This window comes from Rissa tridactyla, chromosome 2, assembly GCF_028500815.1.
Source record: "Rissa tridactyla isolate bRisTri1 chromosome 2, bRisTri1.patW.cur.20221130, whole genome shotgun sequence".
NCBI lineage: Eukaryota > Metazoa > Chordata > Aves > Charadriiformes > Laridae > Rissa > Rissa tridactyla.
This window is the reverse complement of record NC_071467.1, coordinates 59,511,152-59,532,671: the sequence shown is the minus strand read 5'-3', so window position 1 is coordinate 59,532,671 and position 21,520 is coordinate 59,511,152. Positions and strand designations below refer to the sequence as shown.

Genomic DNA, 21,520 nt, shown 5'->3' with positions numbered 1-21,520 from the left:
TTATTTACCAGCTTTTAATATAAACACTGTGTAGCATTATAGTCCTGCAAGGTAAAAAAAAAACCAAACCAAACCAAAACATAAAAATATGCCAAGTACTTTCCCAAATGCCAACTCTGCCCGTATAATGTGTGTAAATTGTCTAAGAAAGACAAGTTAAATATTTTGCTAATTTATGGCATTGCATTTATACCATGATTATGGAAACTTAAGAAATGACCATCTGCTTTTCCCAACTGTGTCTGAAAACTTTTCATTGTTACAGAATAACAAGCTAAACTTTGCCTAATACTGCACCTGCCTGCCTTGTAAGGAAAATGAATTGCTTGATTGCCTAGTCAGCAGGGTTACAATTTGGTACCTCAGTATGAAATGTTTAAGCAGCTTATCTTCCTTACACATGTATCTAAGTACCAGATTTTCCATATTTTTGGAAGCATTTCAAATGGAAAATAACTTTGTGGGCTCAATTCTTCTCACAGGCACTACACAGCAACAAAATTGCATGTCTCTATAGTCCCCAAGGTAATTTCTCATGATTTACAGAAACAAGAAAACTAAACAGGACGGTATGACTATGGTAGCATTTTGTGGAATTCATGAGGCAAAATCTCCTTATATTACCTGAAAAATGACATTAAATGTATTTCTTGCTACTCAGAGAGGGCCAAAGAATCTACTGTGGTATAGGTAGAACGTTACGTCAGACCTCCCTTAGCTGTTCTTAACATATACCCTGTTCACCGATATGAAACCCCATAAAGCAGGCCTTCAGTGCTCTAAGAGTGTTATGTGACTATTTGAAAGGAAGGCAACATTTTTAACTGCCGAATATGTTGCTTTCTGTTGCCAATCAGTCCTCAGTACTCCTCTTTTACTAACCTACAGAATAAAATATCAGTTAAAAATCCAATTTTAAAACAACCAAGTAGTTGTATTCTGAAATTAATATTCTCAAATCGTCTACAGAGTTGTTAAGACTGATCACAAGATTCTGGATTAAATCTTCAGTTACTCTACGAACAGCATAACATAATAAACAACACATATTAAAAAACTTTTGCCTTCTCAAATGTTTAGAACTACCTTCTCCCAGTGGAGCATTCTGAAAAAGAGAGCCTAAGACTGAGCCAGTAAGGCATATTTTGCATTTTCTGGTACATGAATACTTTCGCCTGAACTACTATATGCAAAAGAGCTATATTTGTCTTGGTATTCCTATTTATCTGAAAGATAAAATAATGTTTATTCTTCGCTATATTGTTTATGGTTTATAGAGTACCACTACTGTACTTTTACACCCACATAAATAACAATATTCCTTTTGCAATAGAACAGGACTGTAGCACTAGCAAATGCTTGAATATGGAAGGAACTGTTAATGGCAGTAATCTTTTAGCTAAGTCAAAAACGTCTGCAAGAACTCATCCTAAATATATTGTATAATTTAAGTGAGCATATTTATTGATTTTGGTGACCAGCACCTTTTCATGATGTGTTCCTCTGTTGTCAATAGAGCTTCTTCATTGGCTAAATTTACACTTAGTCTGGGAAGGTTAAGGTGGTTCCTGTTTATAGATTGGGGTCAAGTGACTTATAGCCAGGTATCGACAACATATTTTTAATAACATGTAAACAAAAAATTCTCTATTTTTAACTGGCTGATCCTCCTTCTTACAGCCTTGAAGCTATGAGAGATAAAGCATTATGACTTTCTCAAACTTATGGTTGCGGTGTAGGCTGGTATTCATACCATGGACAGTTGGAACAGAATTAGGGTTCTCCTAAGAGCACAAACTCCACTGTTTTTTTTAAGAGCTACTTGTCTCTAATTTAGGTGACAGTAAGGGTCTCTTCCAGTGCAAAAGTGACAGAGAAGATGCTGGTAGCATAAGGTAGATAACAGTTATTCTGAAGGAAGTGAGCAACCTAGTGTATTAGCTTCTTTCTTCTCTTAGCACTTCCACCATTAGCACTTATCTAATGGTGGAAAAGCATAATGCTAAGAGAAAAGAGTTATACTGCAGAGATTTTTACAGCACTTATCACCAGTATATTTATGGAAAAGCCAAGTTATTGGACGTGAAGGAACCATTCCTTGATTTTTTCAGGATCTCTAAGTATGTTGTCCCGGGTACTCCCGTTAGCTGGAGGAGCACCAAAAACCTGACATGTGTATACGGTACTATCTTATCAAGTGATTACTCAAAAAAAACCACCAAAAAACCACAAACAAACAAAAAACCCCCACCCAAAACCAACCAACTGAAAAAAAAAAACACAAAGAACTTGGGAAGTGCAGTGCAATATTTAAAAAAAAGAAAACCACAAATCAAAACAAAAACGAACAAACAAACCAACCAACACCAAAAAAACCCCAACACAACAACAGCATAGTGCAAAGAAGAAATTCAGCAGAACTGTAACAAGGCAGCAACAGTCCTGGCAGCACTTTTAGACTGTGACACATGGAAAATACTAAATACATGGAATGAATGCCCAATAGGGCTATAGACAGACACTTATGTCTAACAGTACAGGTATAAGAAAAAAGGCAACATGGAAAAGGTAGTGTGATAGCAGGCTGCAAGATGTAAAACTTGAAAGCATATGCAGTTTGATCTTTTAAAAGCAATTGAAAAATATCCTTTATCTTCACTGGTCTGAAAGAAGAAGTAGCCTTGTACTAACATAGATATCAAATAGTTCTGCACTTATGAATTTCAAATAACTTGTCATCCATAAAGGATGGAAAATAAAGGCAGGAAAGAACTCCCCGTTATCTGTTCATAATGTTTTAATTTGTTGCATGATTCCCATCGTTAGAACAAATAATATTCTACCTTCATAGCAAAGAACAATTCTGAGCTATTGTTCTCAACATATTTTTGGGATGTTGACTAAAGTCTTCATATTTCTCTGGATTCTATTGTTGCTTTTTAACCCACTATTGCCTCTTGTCTTACAAAACCACTGCCACAGGGCAGGGGTTGCATTTGCTTGCACTGTACCTAGCACAGTGGGAATTTGGTACATGATTGGACTTCCTTAGCCCTAGAATAATGTAAATACTGTTCTTGGTAGCCCTAGTTTTATAACACTGGATTTCCAATGTCATTAATACACAACTGTGAGACTAGAGGATGGAGCTAAAACTGGATATTGAGTGACAGACAATAGCTTGAACTAGAGGACTAACAACAAGCTCAGCAGATGAAAAGGAGAAGAAATGTCAGAATATGGCTAAAAAAAGTCAGCTGAAGCAGCATGAACTTAATTGTCATCAAAACTGTAAATCTCATGCTCTCATAAAAAGAAGGCATTTTCTGATAACCACCCAAGCATACAGAAGACTTGCATCTAGATATCGTTGCAAAATTAACTTTTACTCTTGCTTTTCTCTTTTGACAGAGACCCATAAAATACAGTTTTAAATAACGCCCAAAAGAAATTCAGAGCAGAGCAGAGCAGTGCAGGTAGACGCTATTAGTCCACTGAAATACAGAACTGGTATTAGAGGATTATATAAATAGCATAGCTGTGCCATTGAATGAAAAGCTGCGATGAGGGCTACTTAATTTATGGATGTTGTCATCACCTTCACTAACCTTCCTCTTCTGTAATGCCACATGTTAAGGATCAGTGTTCTATATTACACTAAAAGATCAAAAAGCTGCATGTTCTGGTTCAGTATCCAACCATAAGTCTCTCAACTCCATTATCACTTCTAATAATGAAATTACATACAAATTGTCTTTTAGTGCTTGAGCATGTGAAATTGTCATCACTTTAAATCCCCAGCATAAAACTCATTTCTGTATCCATTCAGCTATGTGAGAAGACGACTTCCTATAAAGAGGGAAAGACGAAATTACACTATAGCTGTGCAGGCTAATGAAATCAACCAGGAAAAAGCAGTAGATTTTAGGTTATCCCTTTGGATAATTCTTCCTGTGTGCCTTAATCTCACCATTCTCCCCAGAGACACTTTAGCCCTGCATGCTAAGTAGGAAACATTCAGATTGTCAGTCAGCTCTCAATTATTCAGGGTAATCCAAATAAAGTAAAGCATGGAATAATGCAAAGCCCACAGTGACTACCCAGTGCAGAAAAGTGTGTGCTACTAGTGACTGCATAGTACTAGCTGAGATGGTAAATTCATACCACTGTTGTACAGTCAAAGCATCCCTTCACCAAGACTATTCAGTCCACAAAGCAGGTATGCAGGACTTGACTATTTTGTCTGTTCATTTGTAGCACTTGTGGTAGAAAAACATTGACAGGAATGGCATGTCCCATTCTACTTAAAAGGTCAACTGTTATCAATTCTCAAAGCACAGAACAACAAAGAGTTCCTGAGATGGATAAATTACAGAAATATAGCAGATTTGCTTTTTCACTTTCATAAATGGCCTTTTGGGAGTATATAAAACAACAGTGCTTCAAAGATCATGCTAAAAGTAAAAACATAAATAGAAAAGGAGCAAAAAAATATAACAAAGGGGAAGTTTCTCTCTGAGTTGTTATGCCAACTTTGTTTTCCACAGTGTCCACAAAGACAGGTAAGGAATAGCTGGTTTGGCTTGGATTTGGTTTTGGATTTTTTTGCCCCAAAAGAACTTGGGGGGGGGGGGGGGGGGGGGAAGGGGGGGAAAAAAAAAAATCTGTGCAGAGCTGTTAACTACTTTCAGCAGGGAGCTTACTTGCAGAGCAGACATGAACATTTATCTTGTGCAGGATGCCTGGATGGGCAAGGGCCCAGGCTGCGGCTGTGCAGAGAGAACAGGTCCCAGTAAGCCACCTCCCTTGGCAGCGGGAGGGACAGAGCCCTCCAGGGAATCACACCCAACCCACGTCCTGCTCCATTATCTGCAAGTGAGGCAGCCTAATCTCTTTTACCTAGATTTAGCTTCATAATTTCACCTCATCTCCTCTCAATTTCCTAGAGTTTCACTACAACTGCTGTAGTGCAGTTTTGAGAGATATGAAAAGCTATTCGGGCTAATTTCTATTCAGATATTCTCAGCTCTTTCATCACAGATGAAGTTCCCTCAGTTTCTCAGCAACTGATATTCCCACATATCAGTCTGAGTTTGACTGACTGGCCAGTGCTTCCACAGGATTTACCACCTTAAAGTATTTTAGCAAAGACACTTATTATCCAAGTCAGTCAAAAGGTCATCAGACGCATCTGGAAGTGTGAGGCAATGATCTAGAAAAAGATCCCTACTTCTGACTGCGTCTGTATGGCTTGATATCAGGTCACAACACAGATAAGCATCATATGTAAATAATTCTGTCACCCTATTGACACATTCACCAACACCTTTGAAAAAAACAAAAAACAAACAAAAAAGAACAGTATCCTTCCCTGTCCGGCCTCCTCCCCTCCAAAATGATGAGGCTGGAAGAAACAATACACACTATGCCGACAATAACACACACTTTTGCTGCTTGAAAAGCCCTTTTCCCATCCCGCCTTGGCACAAAACTGTAAATCCTCTTAAATTCACCAATTTTCTAGAAAATGTTTAAGTTCACTGCATTTTTGTGGTGCTTCACTCATTGTGTATTACTCCAGAAAATAATAAGGCAAATATTAGTCTCTATGCACTTTGGTCCATGTTTGAGAATTGAATCCAACAAGCCTTTTTATCTTAAAATAGTTAGAAGAAAAATAAAGAGACAGGTAAAATGGAATTAGAAGACAGTGACCGTAAGCGAATAAACTACATGCTCTTAGTCCACTCATTTAACCTTTTTTTCTTGATTTTACGATCTAAAATATGCAGGTTAGATTTATGCTTTCCTTCCCCATACTCTATAAACAACAGCTACACGCAGGGCGCCTTATGAGTTCCAAGTGTTACTTTTGAGAAGTACCAGTGAGCCTCTCAAAGTTAAATATCAGTTTCTTGGGTTTGTGCTCAATAAATCCTACGTCTTTTTCTCTTTTATTTTCAGTCTTTCATATCTTAGTGTGGTTTCAGGGAAAAAAGAAAAAAAAAAAAAAAGAATTGAACTCACAAAGACCTTCCAACTGTCCCTGTCTTCAACTATACATAAATTTAAAAACATTGGAAAAGGAGCTCTGGTTTGGATCACAGACTTGTTTCACTTCTTCAGGTTTATTTGTGGCTTCTTTTGACGTTTGTTTTTTTTGTTTGGTTGGGTTTTTTTAATAAGAAAAATTAAAGGATTACTGGCTGAGATTTTGTGTCATTATCGTGCTTTTGAGGAGACTGCAGCAGAGCACATAACATGAAATTAAAAACAAACAAACAAACAAAAAAAAGCCAACCAACAGCAACCAAAAAAAACCCAACAAACCACCATAACCAAAACCAAACCCTGGATGTCGGATAGTTATGTAACAAACCCAAAAAAGATATCAACAAAATTTTAAAGTTCTACTTTAACTGCACCCCTTTTTGCCAATGCATAGACTTTAATTGCAAGATTATATACAGCTTTTCAAATATTCAATACAATAGCAGACACTTTTTCCTAATTTTAGGTGTTTATGCATTTAATCATTCAAAACTGCTCTGTACTATTATTTTTATGCCCAAATAGATTCCGTTAAAGTCACTTATATGGAAAATACAGAGCAAGGCATTTCACAAAACATGTTACCAAGCAATAATAAACATTTTCCAGAAAACAGAAGCCACCTATGCTTCTAGCTAAATTAGCATCACACTTAACTGCCTCGTCTCCTACATGGCACTTCTGGAAGATAACAGTACCTTTTCCGAACAGGTAAATGGGCAAAATAGTTAAATGCTTCAGCCCTTTAAGTGAACATAACATATGCTGTGCTGACAGACAGAAAGAAATTGTATATGGTTCAGTCCACAATCTGATTACATGTTAAGCACTTCCCAAGAGGCACTCAAAATTACTCAGGATTGAATCCAAGATGATTAAAATTCATATGACAGAGAGGAAAGACCTACATTACAAAAAAAAAAAAAAAAAGAAAGAAAGAAAAAGAAAAAACCCTCAGTCACCTCTGACTCCTATTAGTGTAAAACTAATGGAACTCCTCCAGAGGTTTCTCCGGAATGATGCAAGAAATAGGGCCCTACTGCCTTAAGAAAATAAACGCATTTAAAAAAAAAAAAAAACCCAAACAACAAACAAACAAAAAACATTCTGCCAATAATTAGATGTCAAGGATGCAAGAAGGAAGGCTGCAATATACCTCAGGTATGGATCTGAAGTCTTGTTAAACAAACATGAAAACACTGAAAAATTACTTTAACTGCAAGACTCATCTTACTGATGTGAATAGGAATTCTGTTGCATTATTTAAAAGAAATAGGATTTTACCCTGCACAATCATGTAATTAAAGTGTCAGCATGCACACACATCCAGGAGGACAGAGTTAATGCTGAACATGGAATTAACATTGGTATTTTGTGACTATTGAATGATTTGTGGTGTAACCCTAACATTCTCTGAATGCTGCCTTCTAAACAGAATTACATTGGGCTTTGTAGAACTGAATGCTGCTGGGGAGAAAATATTCCCTATTGCATCTCCATTTGTCTGAGTGTTTCTGAAGCATTTGTATCTCACAGCCCTTAAAATCTAGAGGAAGGTTCCTCATTCCTGGATGTGCAGTTATATTGGCACCCTGCAAAGCATCCTGAACGTAAGGCAGTGCTGGACTGACCTCCCCAGGAGCAGTGCACTCTGCAGAACATGAGGCAGAGTCTGGTTGTTGCTTCCACTTCACTTGATGAGAGAAGTGAGTTATGCCAGCTCTTTGCTTGCTGTAGCTTCCTCACCAAAGAGAAAGGGAAGAAAAAAAAAAAAAAAAAGGTGAGGAAAGAGGAAAAAAAAACCCAACCTTCCTATCCAAATCTCAGTCTTCCCAGTTTCTACCTACCTGCAAAGGATTTGAAAAAAGAACAGCAACATTTTCAAGAGAAGAGGGGGAGGAAGATGACTGCTGCTCACTTCAGAGTGGTGCTACACATAATATGTTAACATACAGAAAGAAAAATCACTTCTTCACCTCTTTGCTCCCCTGCGTGGGAATGCAGCTTCGGTCATGATTGCACCTCAGGAACCACACAGTAAAAAGCCTCTCTAGTGAGAAGGTTAGGAACTGGGCATGTCTTATCTTATAAGATGCTCAGCAAGGGCTCAGTTTCCAGGAAGATGGGCTTCCTTTTGCAAGTGCAAATTTTTATCTGCTTTTCCTACAAAATGAATTCCTGGTGCAAATGTGAGTTCTTGAGCCAACAATTCATACTGCTGCTGATGCAAAAGCAGGCTGGGCACAGACTGTTTCAGGGAAAAAGGTTTGCTTTTCAGAAGATATCTGTTTATGAATACTAGGAGTCCTGTAAAGGACAGGGAAGAGCAGACTGTGAAGCTAAAAATAACCACATACATGTAAATATCATGTACTGTAGTGCTACCACAGCATCTTTGGCCATAATATAGCAATTGAATGAATATGAGAATTGCTATAGATCAAAAGCAGTCTTTAGTCAAGAATTTAAAGACACTTCTTTTCCAGGAGAGTAATTCTAATTTGTAAGCCACACTTCCCTCTTTATCGCTGGGCAAGAATGCCAAATACGCCATTTTCCAGAGGCACAAGAGAAGCTCCAACCTGAGAACAAATTTGCCTAAAAGACAAAACTTAAAAAGCCAAGCAGCAGCTGCATGGCATCAGAAAGGAAACTTATCAAAAACCTTCAGGACCATTTTAATAACAGATGATGATATTTCTGATGCTAGCACATCTTTCTTAAGGGTTCAATTGTGCAAAGAACCAACCTCAGTTCAGAAAAGCACCTAAACAAAACCATAGCTGTAATCATGAGAGCAGTTCCCTATTTAACTTGATTATTCAGTTGGCATGATTAAATTCTAAGTGCTTAACTGTGTTAGCACAAACATCAAGGTTTTTGTCTCAGTAGGAAGAATTAAGTAAGCTGAAATTCATTGCTCTTGTATATTTGAAGCGGTGGATTTCAGATTACTTCATCTCCTTTTCTGTAAGCATGCCATTTTGCTAAAAGCTGTCACTCCCTTGTATTCTACATATTTGCTATATTTTAATGAGAAACACTATTTATTGATTCTGACATTACATAGAAAAATGGGTTTTTCTTTCAATAAGATGACTATACATAAATATTACGTAGAAACACGAGACGTTTTTTTGTTCGGGGTTTGGTGTTGTGTTTTTTTTTCCTTCATAATTGCTGAAGGAAGCACATTACCCACCAGCACAAGGCAGTGAATGAGCTAAGGCCTGGATTCACAGCTGTGCTCAGTGTGCTCCACGTGCAGCGATGGGCGCGGGAAACAAGCCGTTTGGGATGCCCTCATGTAAGGGCTTGCTCTGCGCTGGCCTGGCGCCCACCAGAAGGAAGGTAAAGCCACGGGGCTGTGCTATGCGCGGAGGGCAGCGAGGCCCCCAAGGTGCCAATCTGCCAGCCAGGCAACGTCAAAGCAGAGCAGTAATGCAGACATGCCCTCCTTTTTACTTGTCACACCCCCAAATGCCTGATTCTTTCTCACTTGCCTTCTCTAGTGCTGATCTTTAGGGAGCAAATAACGTGACACAGAACCTCCGTGTTGGGGGTTTTATAAGACCTGTTAGCTCTTATAAAAGAATATTCATCATTATGTTTCACAATTCCTATGTAAAGAAAATACATCTAATATTAGTAAAAAACTATTTTCTTTGTGTCAATGGTGGTAAAACACTTTCATTGTTGTATTCCTTTAAAGAAGCATAGCTAATATGTAGCTGTCTTAATGAAAATTACAAGAACCAGGAATGTAATGTGTTGCCGTTTTGAAATGTTAAACCTTTTTTCTTTTTCAAACTACGAAATTTTGTCCCATCCTGGCTTAAGCCAACCATGCTGACAGAATTACAGTTTTCAGGTTGCATGATATAAATATGTCAAAAAGCAAACATCTGCACCCTCCAAAGTTTGTTTAAATCCCCTACCTTTCCTACATAGAGTGGGTCTGTACCCATGTATTCTTCCAGCACAAAGAATTGATTCCACACCCAGCTGCGTTTTGTTCTCGTCTTCCCTGATTGAAAGTAGGGCTTTGACCTGGACCTCGAGAGTTCTGCTTGATTCATCCCAGAAAGACACAGGAAAAGAGCTAGTATCTGCAGAAAATGGCAGAACTCCACTTTGCCCAACTTCATCTTTTTTCTTTTTTTTTTTTTTCCGTGAAAGAAAAAACCTTGACGATAGCGGGCACAATTCCAGTTGTCTCAGTAGCTCTAGCCTCCGGCAAGGTGTCAGCTGGGAGTCCAGAGATAATAATTTGTGGAGTAGTCAATTGGAAGAAGTCATCAGTGTTGAATAGCCTTCACCAAAGTAATGGCGTAATAGGTACCTATCTGGGAAAAAGACAAGAACTGTTGTCAGAACTTTTTTTTTTTATTTTTTAAAGAATGCAAATTATTTGCAGCTTTCACATAATGCGTCAGATATGTTTATTTATGATTTTTCTCGTCATCAACACAGTTGAGTTTACATAATAAGTCTCTGAGAGTTTAGAGCACATTCCTTGGATGGGTTTACTGCTGATGATACATCTGTATTTATAGCTGTACATTTTTCTCATGACTGTTCTCTTAATACACCGGTTTCCCCATCACAAATTTTCTCTTTAAAATAATCAAAGCACATGTAGTTATTTACAGTTATTTGGTTCAATTTTTCCTCCTCTGCCTGCTACAGTCTGCCTGTGCCTGCCATTACTGTGATATAACTACAAACCAGCTACAGGCAGGAAGCGATATTAATGGCAAGGACATATGCTAGCTTAACTCTCTTCCATATAACTGAAAAGTAACGTAAAGGAGTATAAGATCAATTGGAACAATTTGATTGATTCTTAGTCACAGTATACCAGATGTTATGATTTGTTCTGATCTGAATCTGACCCGCTAAAAAGCCTTCAGATTCTCCTCACTCATTTTTATTACATTCCTAAAGCAAATGTCACGCACAGTAAAAAGTATGTTAGACTAGTTTATATACTTATGCACAAATATTTTCCTAAAGATCAGAGGATAGTTTGATTTTGTGTTTTCAATGAAACCTTGATGTAATGACAAATGAATTTTCAACACTAACACATACAATTTTTATCTTTTTGTGCATCTTGTCCGTTTTTATTTCAAAATCTCGATGGTTCAATAACTGGCTGAGCTCACTAAAAAAAAATAAATATTTACAAAAAAAACCCCAAACATCCTTCAATACATAAACAAGTCTTTTTTTATGCCTTTTACAATTGTGAGCCTTCTCCAGACAAGTAAAAATGCACATTTAGTATAATGTTTTTAAAAGTATACGTTCTGTCAGTCAGAACCAAACATAGCTTTGCCTTGCAGGAGAATCACCTGCATTAACCCCAGGTAAGCAATGCTCTCTCTAAAATGGGCATCCTCCTTGTCTGGTTGAGCAATGAGGCAGATAAGAAGTATTTAAGAAGTGCCAAACACAAGGTGAAAATGAGGATGAAATTAAAACAGATAACAAGGCATTTATTTAAAGTGAACCACTGCCATGGAAGCTATGGAAGAAAGAAGATTTCATCCTTTCTACGTTTAATTAATCTAAAAAGGCTAGACATTAAATTGCATACACATTAAATGCTCTAGATAGATTATCACTGTCTCCCTACCCACTATTATTAAAACTGAGTGAAATGCGATCTCTCATATCTGTTTTCAGTATGTCAGGCTCTTTCAGATGAAGAACGCCTATGCATCGTGCTGCCAAAGGTACCTAGAGGGCAGAAACATGAAACAAATAAAAAGCTCTTCTGATTACAGAGTGTACTTAAAGCCTTTTTATAGTAATCCCTTCTGTGGTACTGCCCTGCACCAGAAAGGCTTTGCTTAGAGACTGGTGGGATAAACCACAAACCCACTGAGCGTGTTTGCTAAGCAGCAGCAATTTGAAAGCTTCCATAAGTGAAAATCCAGTGTCTCCCTACAGGCAAAACAAAGAGAATAGGCAATGTCTTACCTAAAGACCCTAATTTCCAAAATGTGATGTTACAGCTATAAAAGACATCTCTCCAACATGGACCAAGATTCTTTTCACGTTGGGAGTAGCACGCAGGTGTCATCCTCGCTAGCAGAGCATAGTTTAAAATTGTTAATCCCAACTAGTCATAGCTCAGTTTTGATCTGGCCCTTTGGGTAAATCGTGACCGCATGACATAATAATTACTGAGAGGGCTGCCATGAGTGTCAAGGAGAGCAGCTGTGCTTCCTCGGTGATATGTTCACTTCCTACCGCTCAGTTCAAATAAGATAAACGTTGTTTGTAGTAGAGGCTGTTTATGCACCCTTTACTTTCCCTCTCTGTGGCTAAGTTACCTCAGGTTAAAGACATCTGATATTGATAAACTGTCAGTTTATTTCAAAGAGGCAACAGATTCTTATTTAACAGAGATAAAAATATGAAATGGATTTTCTTAAGAAATGTCAGTAAAACATTTACAATATGTTAGAGTCTTTCCACTAAGCAGTTTGAAATGTCTTGCTCTTGCTCTGAACAGACATTTCAAACCTAGAATTGCTCTAACCTTTATCTCAAACAGTGTTCTCTTATATCCTTTCTTTTACACCTGCAGGAAAAGTATGAAAGCCACCATATGGAGTGCCATGGTCCCCAGCCACACACCACAGCACAGAACTGAAAAACGCACCCGAAATACCAACTGAAAAACAGCCCATATGCTAGACAGCACAATCTGATGAAAAGCAGAATACTCACACCCCTTGGAAAAAAATTGTTGTCATTTACTCATTCTCAAATGCTTTCACCACAGTCTCCAGAATTCCAATTATTTTTATTCAGCTGTGTGGCAGCACTTTCTGCTCTGAAACGCTCTTCCCTCCCTTCCTCCCCTTCTTCGGGATAAGTCTTCCTATTCCTCTTAGAGCCCTTTTTTTTAGGTTTTTATTTATAGTTCTTTCAGCACATTGCCTTTTGAGTGTGATACTTCCCAAAGCAGAAGTGAAAGTGTCTGGTATTTAAAAATCTTTTCTGTTTTAGGTATAACTATTTATTAAATTGCATTTCACTACCTTTCTTACTGATATAAATACACATATTTATATGGATTTTTTTATGGTTATGTGTTAAAAACAACAAAAAAAAAGATATTATATTTCCATCCAAGCACAACTAGCACTTTAATATCACCTGTTCTGTGAAGTCCAGAAGTATGAAGTCCACAAGTCCGCAGAAGCAACATCACAGCATTCATAAAACTGTAAACTAAAAGGTGCTGCTGTGGGGTTTTTTTCCTCATCAAGGCATAACTTCAGTGTTCAGAGTTGCACTTGCAGCAATGCATATGACTAACACAGACAGCAATAGAGGGAATGCAGTGCTGATTCCAGTGTCTTCTCTGTCATCTACGTTTACAGGCTCAAGTGTGAAGTGAAGGTAAATCTGACCTGCAACCGTTTTGTATTTTTTGTTTAAAGATGCTCTTTTATAAAATAATATCACTTTCTGCACCAACAGGACTCAGAATACACAGAATTGAGAAATATTTGCACTTGTAATTGATGTCATTAATTATCTTAGGACATAAGTGCACCTTTACATCTTGTTTCTGGATCTCCAAAATACTAGTCCCCTCCCCTAATAGGGGCAAACGCAATTCTGTCTCCCCACTCACACTTTGCCTACGTAAAAACTAATTTAGGCTTTAAAAAAATAAAATTAATTTGTCTGCTGGTATATTTAAAGCACTAGGCTCTACCTTTCACATCTAAGCTTGTACTCCCTATTTACTTTGCATATAGACCTGACAATCACAAATATGAAAAATATAAAGTATAATAACTGGTGTGTAATTCCAAGACCAGGTTAAGTGTTCTGGACTGTGCATGTAATATGTCTTACCAGAGCAGAAACACAGTAACATGCTGTCTGTGTGAACAGCTATAAGAATCAACTGCAAACACCAAAAAAAAATGCCAACAAAACAACATAAAAAATATCCACTAAATATCTACTCTCTCATGTTTGTGTTCTTAAATAGCTGGTTGATACCAGACTGAAGAATATACATCTGAAAAAATAATAGCCTCCTTATTCAATATATACCATAAAACTTAACATTTTCTCCCATCTGCTGTATAGAAATTAAACTATATTTAAGCCGCAGTCAAGTAGCAGAAGAGTTCTCGTGAACATTGCTAATCTGAAAAATGTTGCTACTCTACTTTGCCAAAACAATCTGCTAGTGTCAAAAAGACACTATTATGCACTGTCTCCAAGGGGCAATCTTGATTTGTTGAAAACATTCAGATCATGAATAAGATCCTCAGCTTTAAGGAATAGCTCCCTTCACTGCAAGCAATTAAGGGTAATTTACACCCACTGAAAATCTCTCTGAATATTTTGCTTCACTCCATAATTTCTAAAAACAACTCATCAAGACTAGTCCTCGCAGTTTGTGTGTAGCAGCGAGCAGCAGTAGGTATGGACAGAACATATCTTCAGTCTGCTAGATATCCTCCTGGAAGCTCTACCCTTGAGATTTCCCTAGCCTTGTAGAACCGTTCGCTGAGGGCTTTTGAGATTGTCTTCCTACCATTAACCTTTGCAGCCAAAGTGCAAATTCCTACATACTTCCACTCACACGTTGCTACTAGTGTCATAGTGACAGCCTAATCTATGAACTACATCATTTCCCTATCAACCATTTCAACCCAAGAGGGAATTTTGTCCTACACTGTATATTGTCCTAAAGTCTTTCCAATGCGCAAAATGCTTCAGGAAGAGGTGAAAACCCAAAACCTTTTCCATTACTAAACTCCACCAGCCTGGATTACATTTCTCTATTTCGAAATCTCACCGTCAGCTTCAATTTTTGATACCATTGCAAAATTTACTGCATAAAACCTGGACCTCACTGTCTCAGAAAGTGCAGCCCAGACAACACCTGCTAGTAAACTTTGCTTTAGCATGGTCAATAGTGCACAGTTATCCCATGTTTGGTATTTTTTTTCCTCTACTTTATTGATTCAATAAAATAAGACCCTGAGTGTTGAGATAATTGTGAGGGTGACCGTTGCCACTGGATTTTGAACCATGATCCCTTAAACATAAAGGAATCAGCAGGTGAGCCCCCTGGCAGCTGAACTACCCCCACTGAAATATTTATGTTTTGACATTCAATTTTACAGTGCCCATTGGAAAGGGTGTCACTTTCCGCGGCAGAGAAAATTCCCCTTTGTTATGAACTTGCAGCTTCTCAGTGTCAGACACCCTAAATATCACAGGAGACTCTTTCAGGCACAGGAACTCTGTGATCCTTGAGACAAAGGGTTTAGAGAAGATAACATTCTCTAATTATGTTGCAGATTGCAATGTCTGGTTATCAATTTTTTTTCAGGGAAAGAAAAAAAAAAAAGAAAGAGAGGAGGAGGGCTCCTTGGAGCAAGTGAGGTGGGGACTCTTCTATGAAATGAAGCTCTGCAAGTCAAGCCAATACAACGAAACCTATTAAAAATCCTTGTGCCAGATGACATTACAACTACAGACCACAAACTCCTGCCGCTAACTGGCCTAAATATTCACATGGGAGATCTGTAAATGCAGTGCACATCCTGCAGTCTGCATCTGGTTGTCAAGGAAGAAACTATCGCTGCTCCAAACATATGGCACTGTTACACTAAACTGGCTCCAATACCCTCTGACTCAGGTGAAAGGACTTGATGAGACAACAGAAAAACACTAGGCACACTTCAATAAATTATATGGCTTCAGAAAATGCGTATAGAAAACCAGGCAACAGCCTTTGGTCTTTCACAGTGCTCTGCAGTTGATCGTGAGATTGTATGTGGCTAGAGTGTTAAGTTGTTTGTGTTGTTGGTAGGTTTCTTCCGCCCCACACGCCCCCCAAGAAAATTTAACAAAAGAAAGATTATATTTTTTTAATATTATTTCCTCCATGTGAAAGTGTTTTGTTGGTTTTTCACCTTGCTATGGTACATTTTATAGATCTAAATTGCTGGAAAGGATTATGCTAATTTGATCAGTTATTGAAAAGAAACGCCAGCAGTTTTTGTATATCTGTGACCAATCAAGTCAAATATTCAAATTTCCGCAAGCTCAATTTCTGCAGCCTCATTTAAACTGAGGAACTTCACATAATACCTGGCTCTAACTTCCTTGCAGAACTGCTGAATCCCCAGAGGAGGCACTCCTGCATTACTGCTTAGAGTTAAGCCTGGTTTGACAAGAACAACGAAGGAACGAACCATCATCTATTTTATGCACTCTTCCTCAGCTAGAATTTAATGGTTTTTATTGCCACGAGAAAACAATACCTAGTAGTAGCATGAAAGCATACATGGGAAAAAAAAAAACAAAAACAATTGTGCATGACAAGCTAAAGGAAACTGGATGTCTCAGGAAAGGCCTTCACTGAAGAATCGCTGAGCAGATCAGATCTTGAAACCAATAGCCAAATCATACACAGAAACTCACTAGCCAACTTGTCACTAAAACTGACCCCCAAGTAGTATATTCCTCTACAAACCATTTGAAGTTGAAAATATTTTCTATTTTCATTGGACATTGGGGTCAATTTGTGAGTTGAATACCTTTGAGAAAAGGCTTAGCCAGGTTTATAGCAAAGTAGGACTTTAACTTGGAGTAGAACAATCTAAGGTTCTGCATTAATAATGATGTTCTTCAGTCAAGTCTCTGCTGAAGAAGCATAGAAAAATACGGACACGCTGTTATACATGAAAAGGACAGGCAAAAGTCTACATGGATGCTACACCCATTCTGCTCATCAGATAATTTGTGGATAATCTGCAGTTATACAAATGGGCTACAATTACCCTTTTATATGGAAAGATAAGAATGCTTTGCTATTAAATCAATAGCAAATAATCAAGAGTGCTTTGGTATTAATAAAAGTAGATTTAAGAGAGTTGTGAGGCTGTCATCTGACTCTTAACACAATTCTAATGACCTACATCAGCCTTTAATTACAGTAAAGTCTCCCATTATAAGGATGAAATGCCCTCTGATTAAAACTGCAATCTTTAATGGCTTTTTGCAAGAAAATAGTCTATGTTACTGATGTTTGGGTTTTTAGTTACGTTAACTGACAGGGACTTCTATCATGCAGTGGTAGCTCAAATTATTACCTTTGATGTTTCCCTAATATTCCAGGTAGCTTTTAATCTATATTAAGTAATCAAACCCAAGATATTTCACATACTTGACATTAAAAGTTATCAGAGTCAGCTTTTAAGTCCTTTGCTCTTCTCCCCTTGCTGTGGATTTTATTGCAATTGTTTTTTAAATCTTACTTAGCCTTTCTTCATAACCCTAAAAAAGAAGTGCGTCTAGATTAGTTCCCCTGGTAGTTGCAGGCTGCAGAGCAAGAAAAGTGTGTACAAGGACTTTAAACAGGATGTCACATTTGGTCTCTAGATAGTTCTTTTGGATTTGTTTAGTGGGTTTTTTGTTCTTTTTTCCCCTGAAGATGATAATACGCTTGTTGCACTGAACTAGCTCTAATGAGGCACAGTCATATTATTTCTAAACATCCTCACTTCACTTTTGCGTCTTTAAAACTGTTATGATATTGCTAAGAGCAAACCAACATAATTTCCCAACTGATCTTTATCTGTTGACCTGTTGTACCTTATATTCTAAGCAAACTTAATTTACTTATGCAACTTTCATGCTATTAATCTAACTTGCCCATCTGAATAGCTCTTTGCGTGAAATTATGCAAACCAATCTTTTTCAGAAACAAAATAAGTATCTAGATTTCACCGGTAACAATTTCCTGCAAACTTCAAATAATGTAACAGAGGAACAATTAGTAAGCATAATAAGGGTAGAAAAGTAAAGTCACACATCACTGCCAAGGAAAGACTGTTTCAGAAACTGCCATTCTTAAAGAGTTTGGCTCCTTTATTTATTTACTTGTTTGTCCTGGAAAAGCAATTTATTTTCTGCAAAGCTGTACAATCACCTATGCCTTAGCTGAAAAATGGCAAGGCAGTATGTCTTGTTAGAGAGACTATAAAGTATATGCTGCCCTTTCAAGTCTCTGATTTGACTTGAGAAGTTATCTATCAGAACACAAGATTTTATCCTTGCAATGGGAAAAGATTAAAGTATCAACATTTCAGTTCCCAGAATCAGAGTCCTCACTAGTCTCCGTCTCCCATCCCTCCCTAAATCCCTCGATTTGCCAGGGAAGACAGCGTTTGCGGAATCCTGGCTCACCTGAACTACCTCACCTTTCAAAAGCATGAGTATAAAGGCTAAATCTTATCTCAAAAAGGGATATTTTTCCCTCCATTTAGCAACTAGAAGTCTGAGGATTCAGATCACAAGCCACTTGCTACTGGTGCACACAACCTATTATAGGAAAGCGGGATGTGCCTGTGCGTGGATATGTGGATAGGTGGGGGGCCAGGGCGGAGGGGGAAGGGTCAGTATCAAACAACCAAGCACTGCAGAGCTAGCCTTACCAGCTGAATACTAATCAAAGAAATAAGCTCCCATCATTTCAACATTTGCAAACTCTAGGACATCCTTGACATAAAAAGGAGGAAAGCTCTGGGAAATAACTCAGGAAATTTCCTGGCCTCAGTAATCTTTTGCTCTGTAGCATCAGTGCCGGGCTCTGAGATCAAACAAGACAGGCGCTTTGGTTTGGCAGAAAGGACCGAGCTAGTCAGGACTTAGTGCTGCCTGTATTTTGCAGAAGTCTCTGGTCCTCCCTTCCCCCACCCCACCTCCCCGCTTGTCTGCCAGACTTCTCCAAAGAGTGAGAGAGATGCTATTGTTCTCTTATTTTTCAGAAGGTGCGCGCACCCCTACAGCTTCAGTGCCTTTACTTCCCACGTTTTCCCTGCCACACCTGGTGCCGGTGCCCCCGCGGCCGTTCCCAGCCGCGCCGCCCGGGCCGCCCCGCCGGCCCCTTCCCCGCCGCCCCCCGAACACGGGGAAAACGAAACTTACCGCGCCGCCCTGCTGACTCCGCAGAGCCGCGGCCCCGCTGCCGAACAGGAGCAGTTCAGGGGCAAGAAGAACCGCACACAACCCTTCCCCGCAACTACTCCGATCTCCCTCTACCTACATGGGAGGGGAAGGGGGAGAGGAAAGCAAGGCAAGGCTCAGGTGCAGCCGGCACTTACCTGCTCCCCCTCTCCTTCGGCTGCCCAGCGCAGTGAGTATTTTAATCCCAAGGGCCGGCGGTGCCTCCGCGGCGAAGTGCTGGCGGGATGCTCCCAGGCGGGGACTGCGGGCGGCGGGGCGCCCGCCTGGCATGGGGGCTGCGCGCCCGCCCGCGCACTCGCCCGCACCCGCGGAGGTAGGAGCGCCGCCGCTCCGCTCCTCCTCCTTCTCCGCGGCGCGGCGCGGCACGGCACGACCAGTCGCTGGGCACACGGAGGGAGAAGTGGGTGCCGGTGCCAAGCCCAGCTCTGACTGGGTGCGGATCGTGTCTGCGGGAGGAGGAGGAAGAAGAAGAGGAGGGAGGGAAGGAGGGAGGGAGGGAAGAAGGCAGAGGAGGTGGGGATGCTGCTCTGGGCAGGGGATATCACCGCTCGGCGGCCGGAGCCGGATGCCAGCTCCGTCCGAGGGCGCGCGGAGGAGGCACCAGGACTCTTTGTACCTTCCGAAGACCCAGCGGTGGCTATTGAAAAGGGATCCAGGGAGCAAGCAGCCTGCCCGGCCCCACTCCCCCCCCCCCGCCTCTCCTCCTCCTCCTCCTTGACAGGATATACAGATGGAGTCCTTTGGATAAAAATCAGGAGCCGGGCTAGGGGGTGGGGCGGGAGCCAATCTATCTCCCTATTTGCATTTGAAACGTGGAGCTGAAGGAGAGAGTTTAAGAATATTTTTTTTTTATCCCCCCGCCCCCCCCCCCTTCCACCCCAACTTGTCCTAGAAGCCGCGATCAATTGAGCTCCCGAGGCGTGAAGGCAAAGTCCCAAAACTAATCCGAACTTGCGGGGTCCCTGCTTTACAGTTCTGCCGTTTCAGTCTCCCCAGCCTGCCCTGTTTGCACTTGCAAAATCCACACCTTCTTCCCCCGGCCCTCGCTGGCCCGGCCTGCGGTGGGAATGCTGGAGGCCGTGGGGCTGCGAGCGGGCCAGGCCGGGCCGGGGTCCCCTCTCCGGTTCCCGGGGCCGCGGGGCGGCGCGACTCTCCCGGGGCAAGGCAGGGACCTGCCACCGACCCGCTCAAGGGACCTGCTGCCCTCTGCCTCCCCAGTGCTGCTGTCCCTCCTACCCGGCTTCTGTTTAAACAGGGAGGGGGGGTGAGGAGGGAGGAGAGGATAAAAAAAATAAAAAAAAATTACGTGGAATAAATAAACCAGGTGCTTTCATAGAATGAAGAGCGGAGAGAGGCGACTGCGCCCGTGCTGGAGCTCTGCGCAGCGGTAGGAGGAGAAGGCGCAGTGTCACGCTGGGGCTGGTGCCTGGCAGCATCCAGGCACAACCCCCGCAAGCCCAGATCTGCCGGGGGAAGCCGCTCTGGGAAATGAATACCTGCTTTCTTTGGACTTGGCCCGGCTGGGAAAGCGCAAACTTTCCGCCTCATTTCAGCACTGCTGAAGCCTTTTTGGGTCTGCAGAATGGAATAGGTCTACTACAGAAACGTGATCACACAGGAGTCAGGACGCCTCCTGAAAAAAAAAAAAAAAAAAAAGCAGAGGTTCCAAGTGTTGGCGGAGCTGCTGAACTGACATTTTTGGCGGATAAAAATATTTTTAACACCTACTGTTTTTAGAACAATGGATTGTACCAAGGGCAACTGTAAGAAATGAGCCTTGGCCGATGTCTTTTGATTTATAGATTTACCACAAAAGCATTCTCAACATAGTATGAACAAACTAATAATGTGCATTTATAATTAATTTTCATTTAATTAATTTTCATTCCTATTATACATTATACTATGAAGTGTGACACCAACAATAATAAAGTGAGGATAAAGTCACGTCTTAAAAAAAAAAAATCCCAAGCAAACAACCAAACAAAAAACCAACAACAAAATAATTGGTTTAGATCACAAAGGACTTTTTTTTAAAAATCATTTTAATTTCTGGGCTTGTTTGTAGCCTTTGAATACACAAGTGCAAACATGCATGAGTATTTTAATAAATGCAATATGTGACTGCTATGCGTTCCTCGTCTTTTAGCTTTATTTTCAGACATGTGATTTCCAATGTCACCCTTCTAATCAGAGAGTGGCAATTCAGCATTATGGCATTTGTGAACTGAAGAAGTCGTTTAAAGAGGGCAACTAGAAGCAATCTTCATTCTCCAAGTTACAGAGCATCTGAGTGCATGGTTACAATGTAATAAGATGTATTGAGGCAAGAAAATCCTGAAACATGATTGCACACAGTTGCTTAAGATTGTAATTAAGGATTCTTCTTTTCTTTGTCCTCCTTCACCCAATCCCTAATTCATCTTTCACAAGTTAATCA

At 40.0% G+C, this 21,520-nt stretch overlaps 1 protein-coding gene across 2 annotated transcripts in view; it reads right to left on the bottom strand.

Moving 5' to 3' along the window:
* Positions 1–19,426, bottom strand: part of CDH7 (cadherin 7) — a 79,039-nt gene extending 59,613 nt beyond the window's left edge. Inside the window, exons 1-2 of one of the 2 annotated variants that reach the window (XM_054191173.1) lie at positions 19,218–19,426; positions 9,990–10,397 (exon numbers count right to left, since the gene is read on the bottom strand). In XM_054191173.1, coding sequence (XP_054047148.1) covers positions 9,990–10,199 — 210 coding nt within the window. In that variant the 5' untranslated portion in view covers positions 10,200–10,397; positions 19,218–19,426. Of the gene's footprint in view, positions 1–9,989; positions 10,398–19,217 lie in introns of those variants that run through there. The other variant, XM_054191174.1, reaches the window with a different exon arrangement.
* Positions 19,427–21,520: the final 2,094 nt, after the last annotated feature.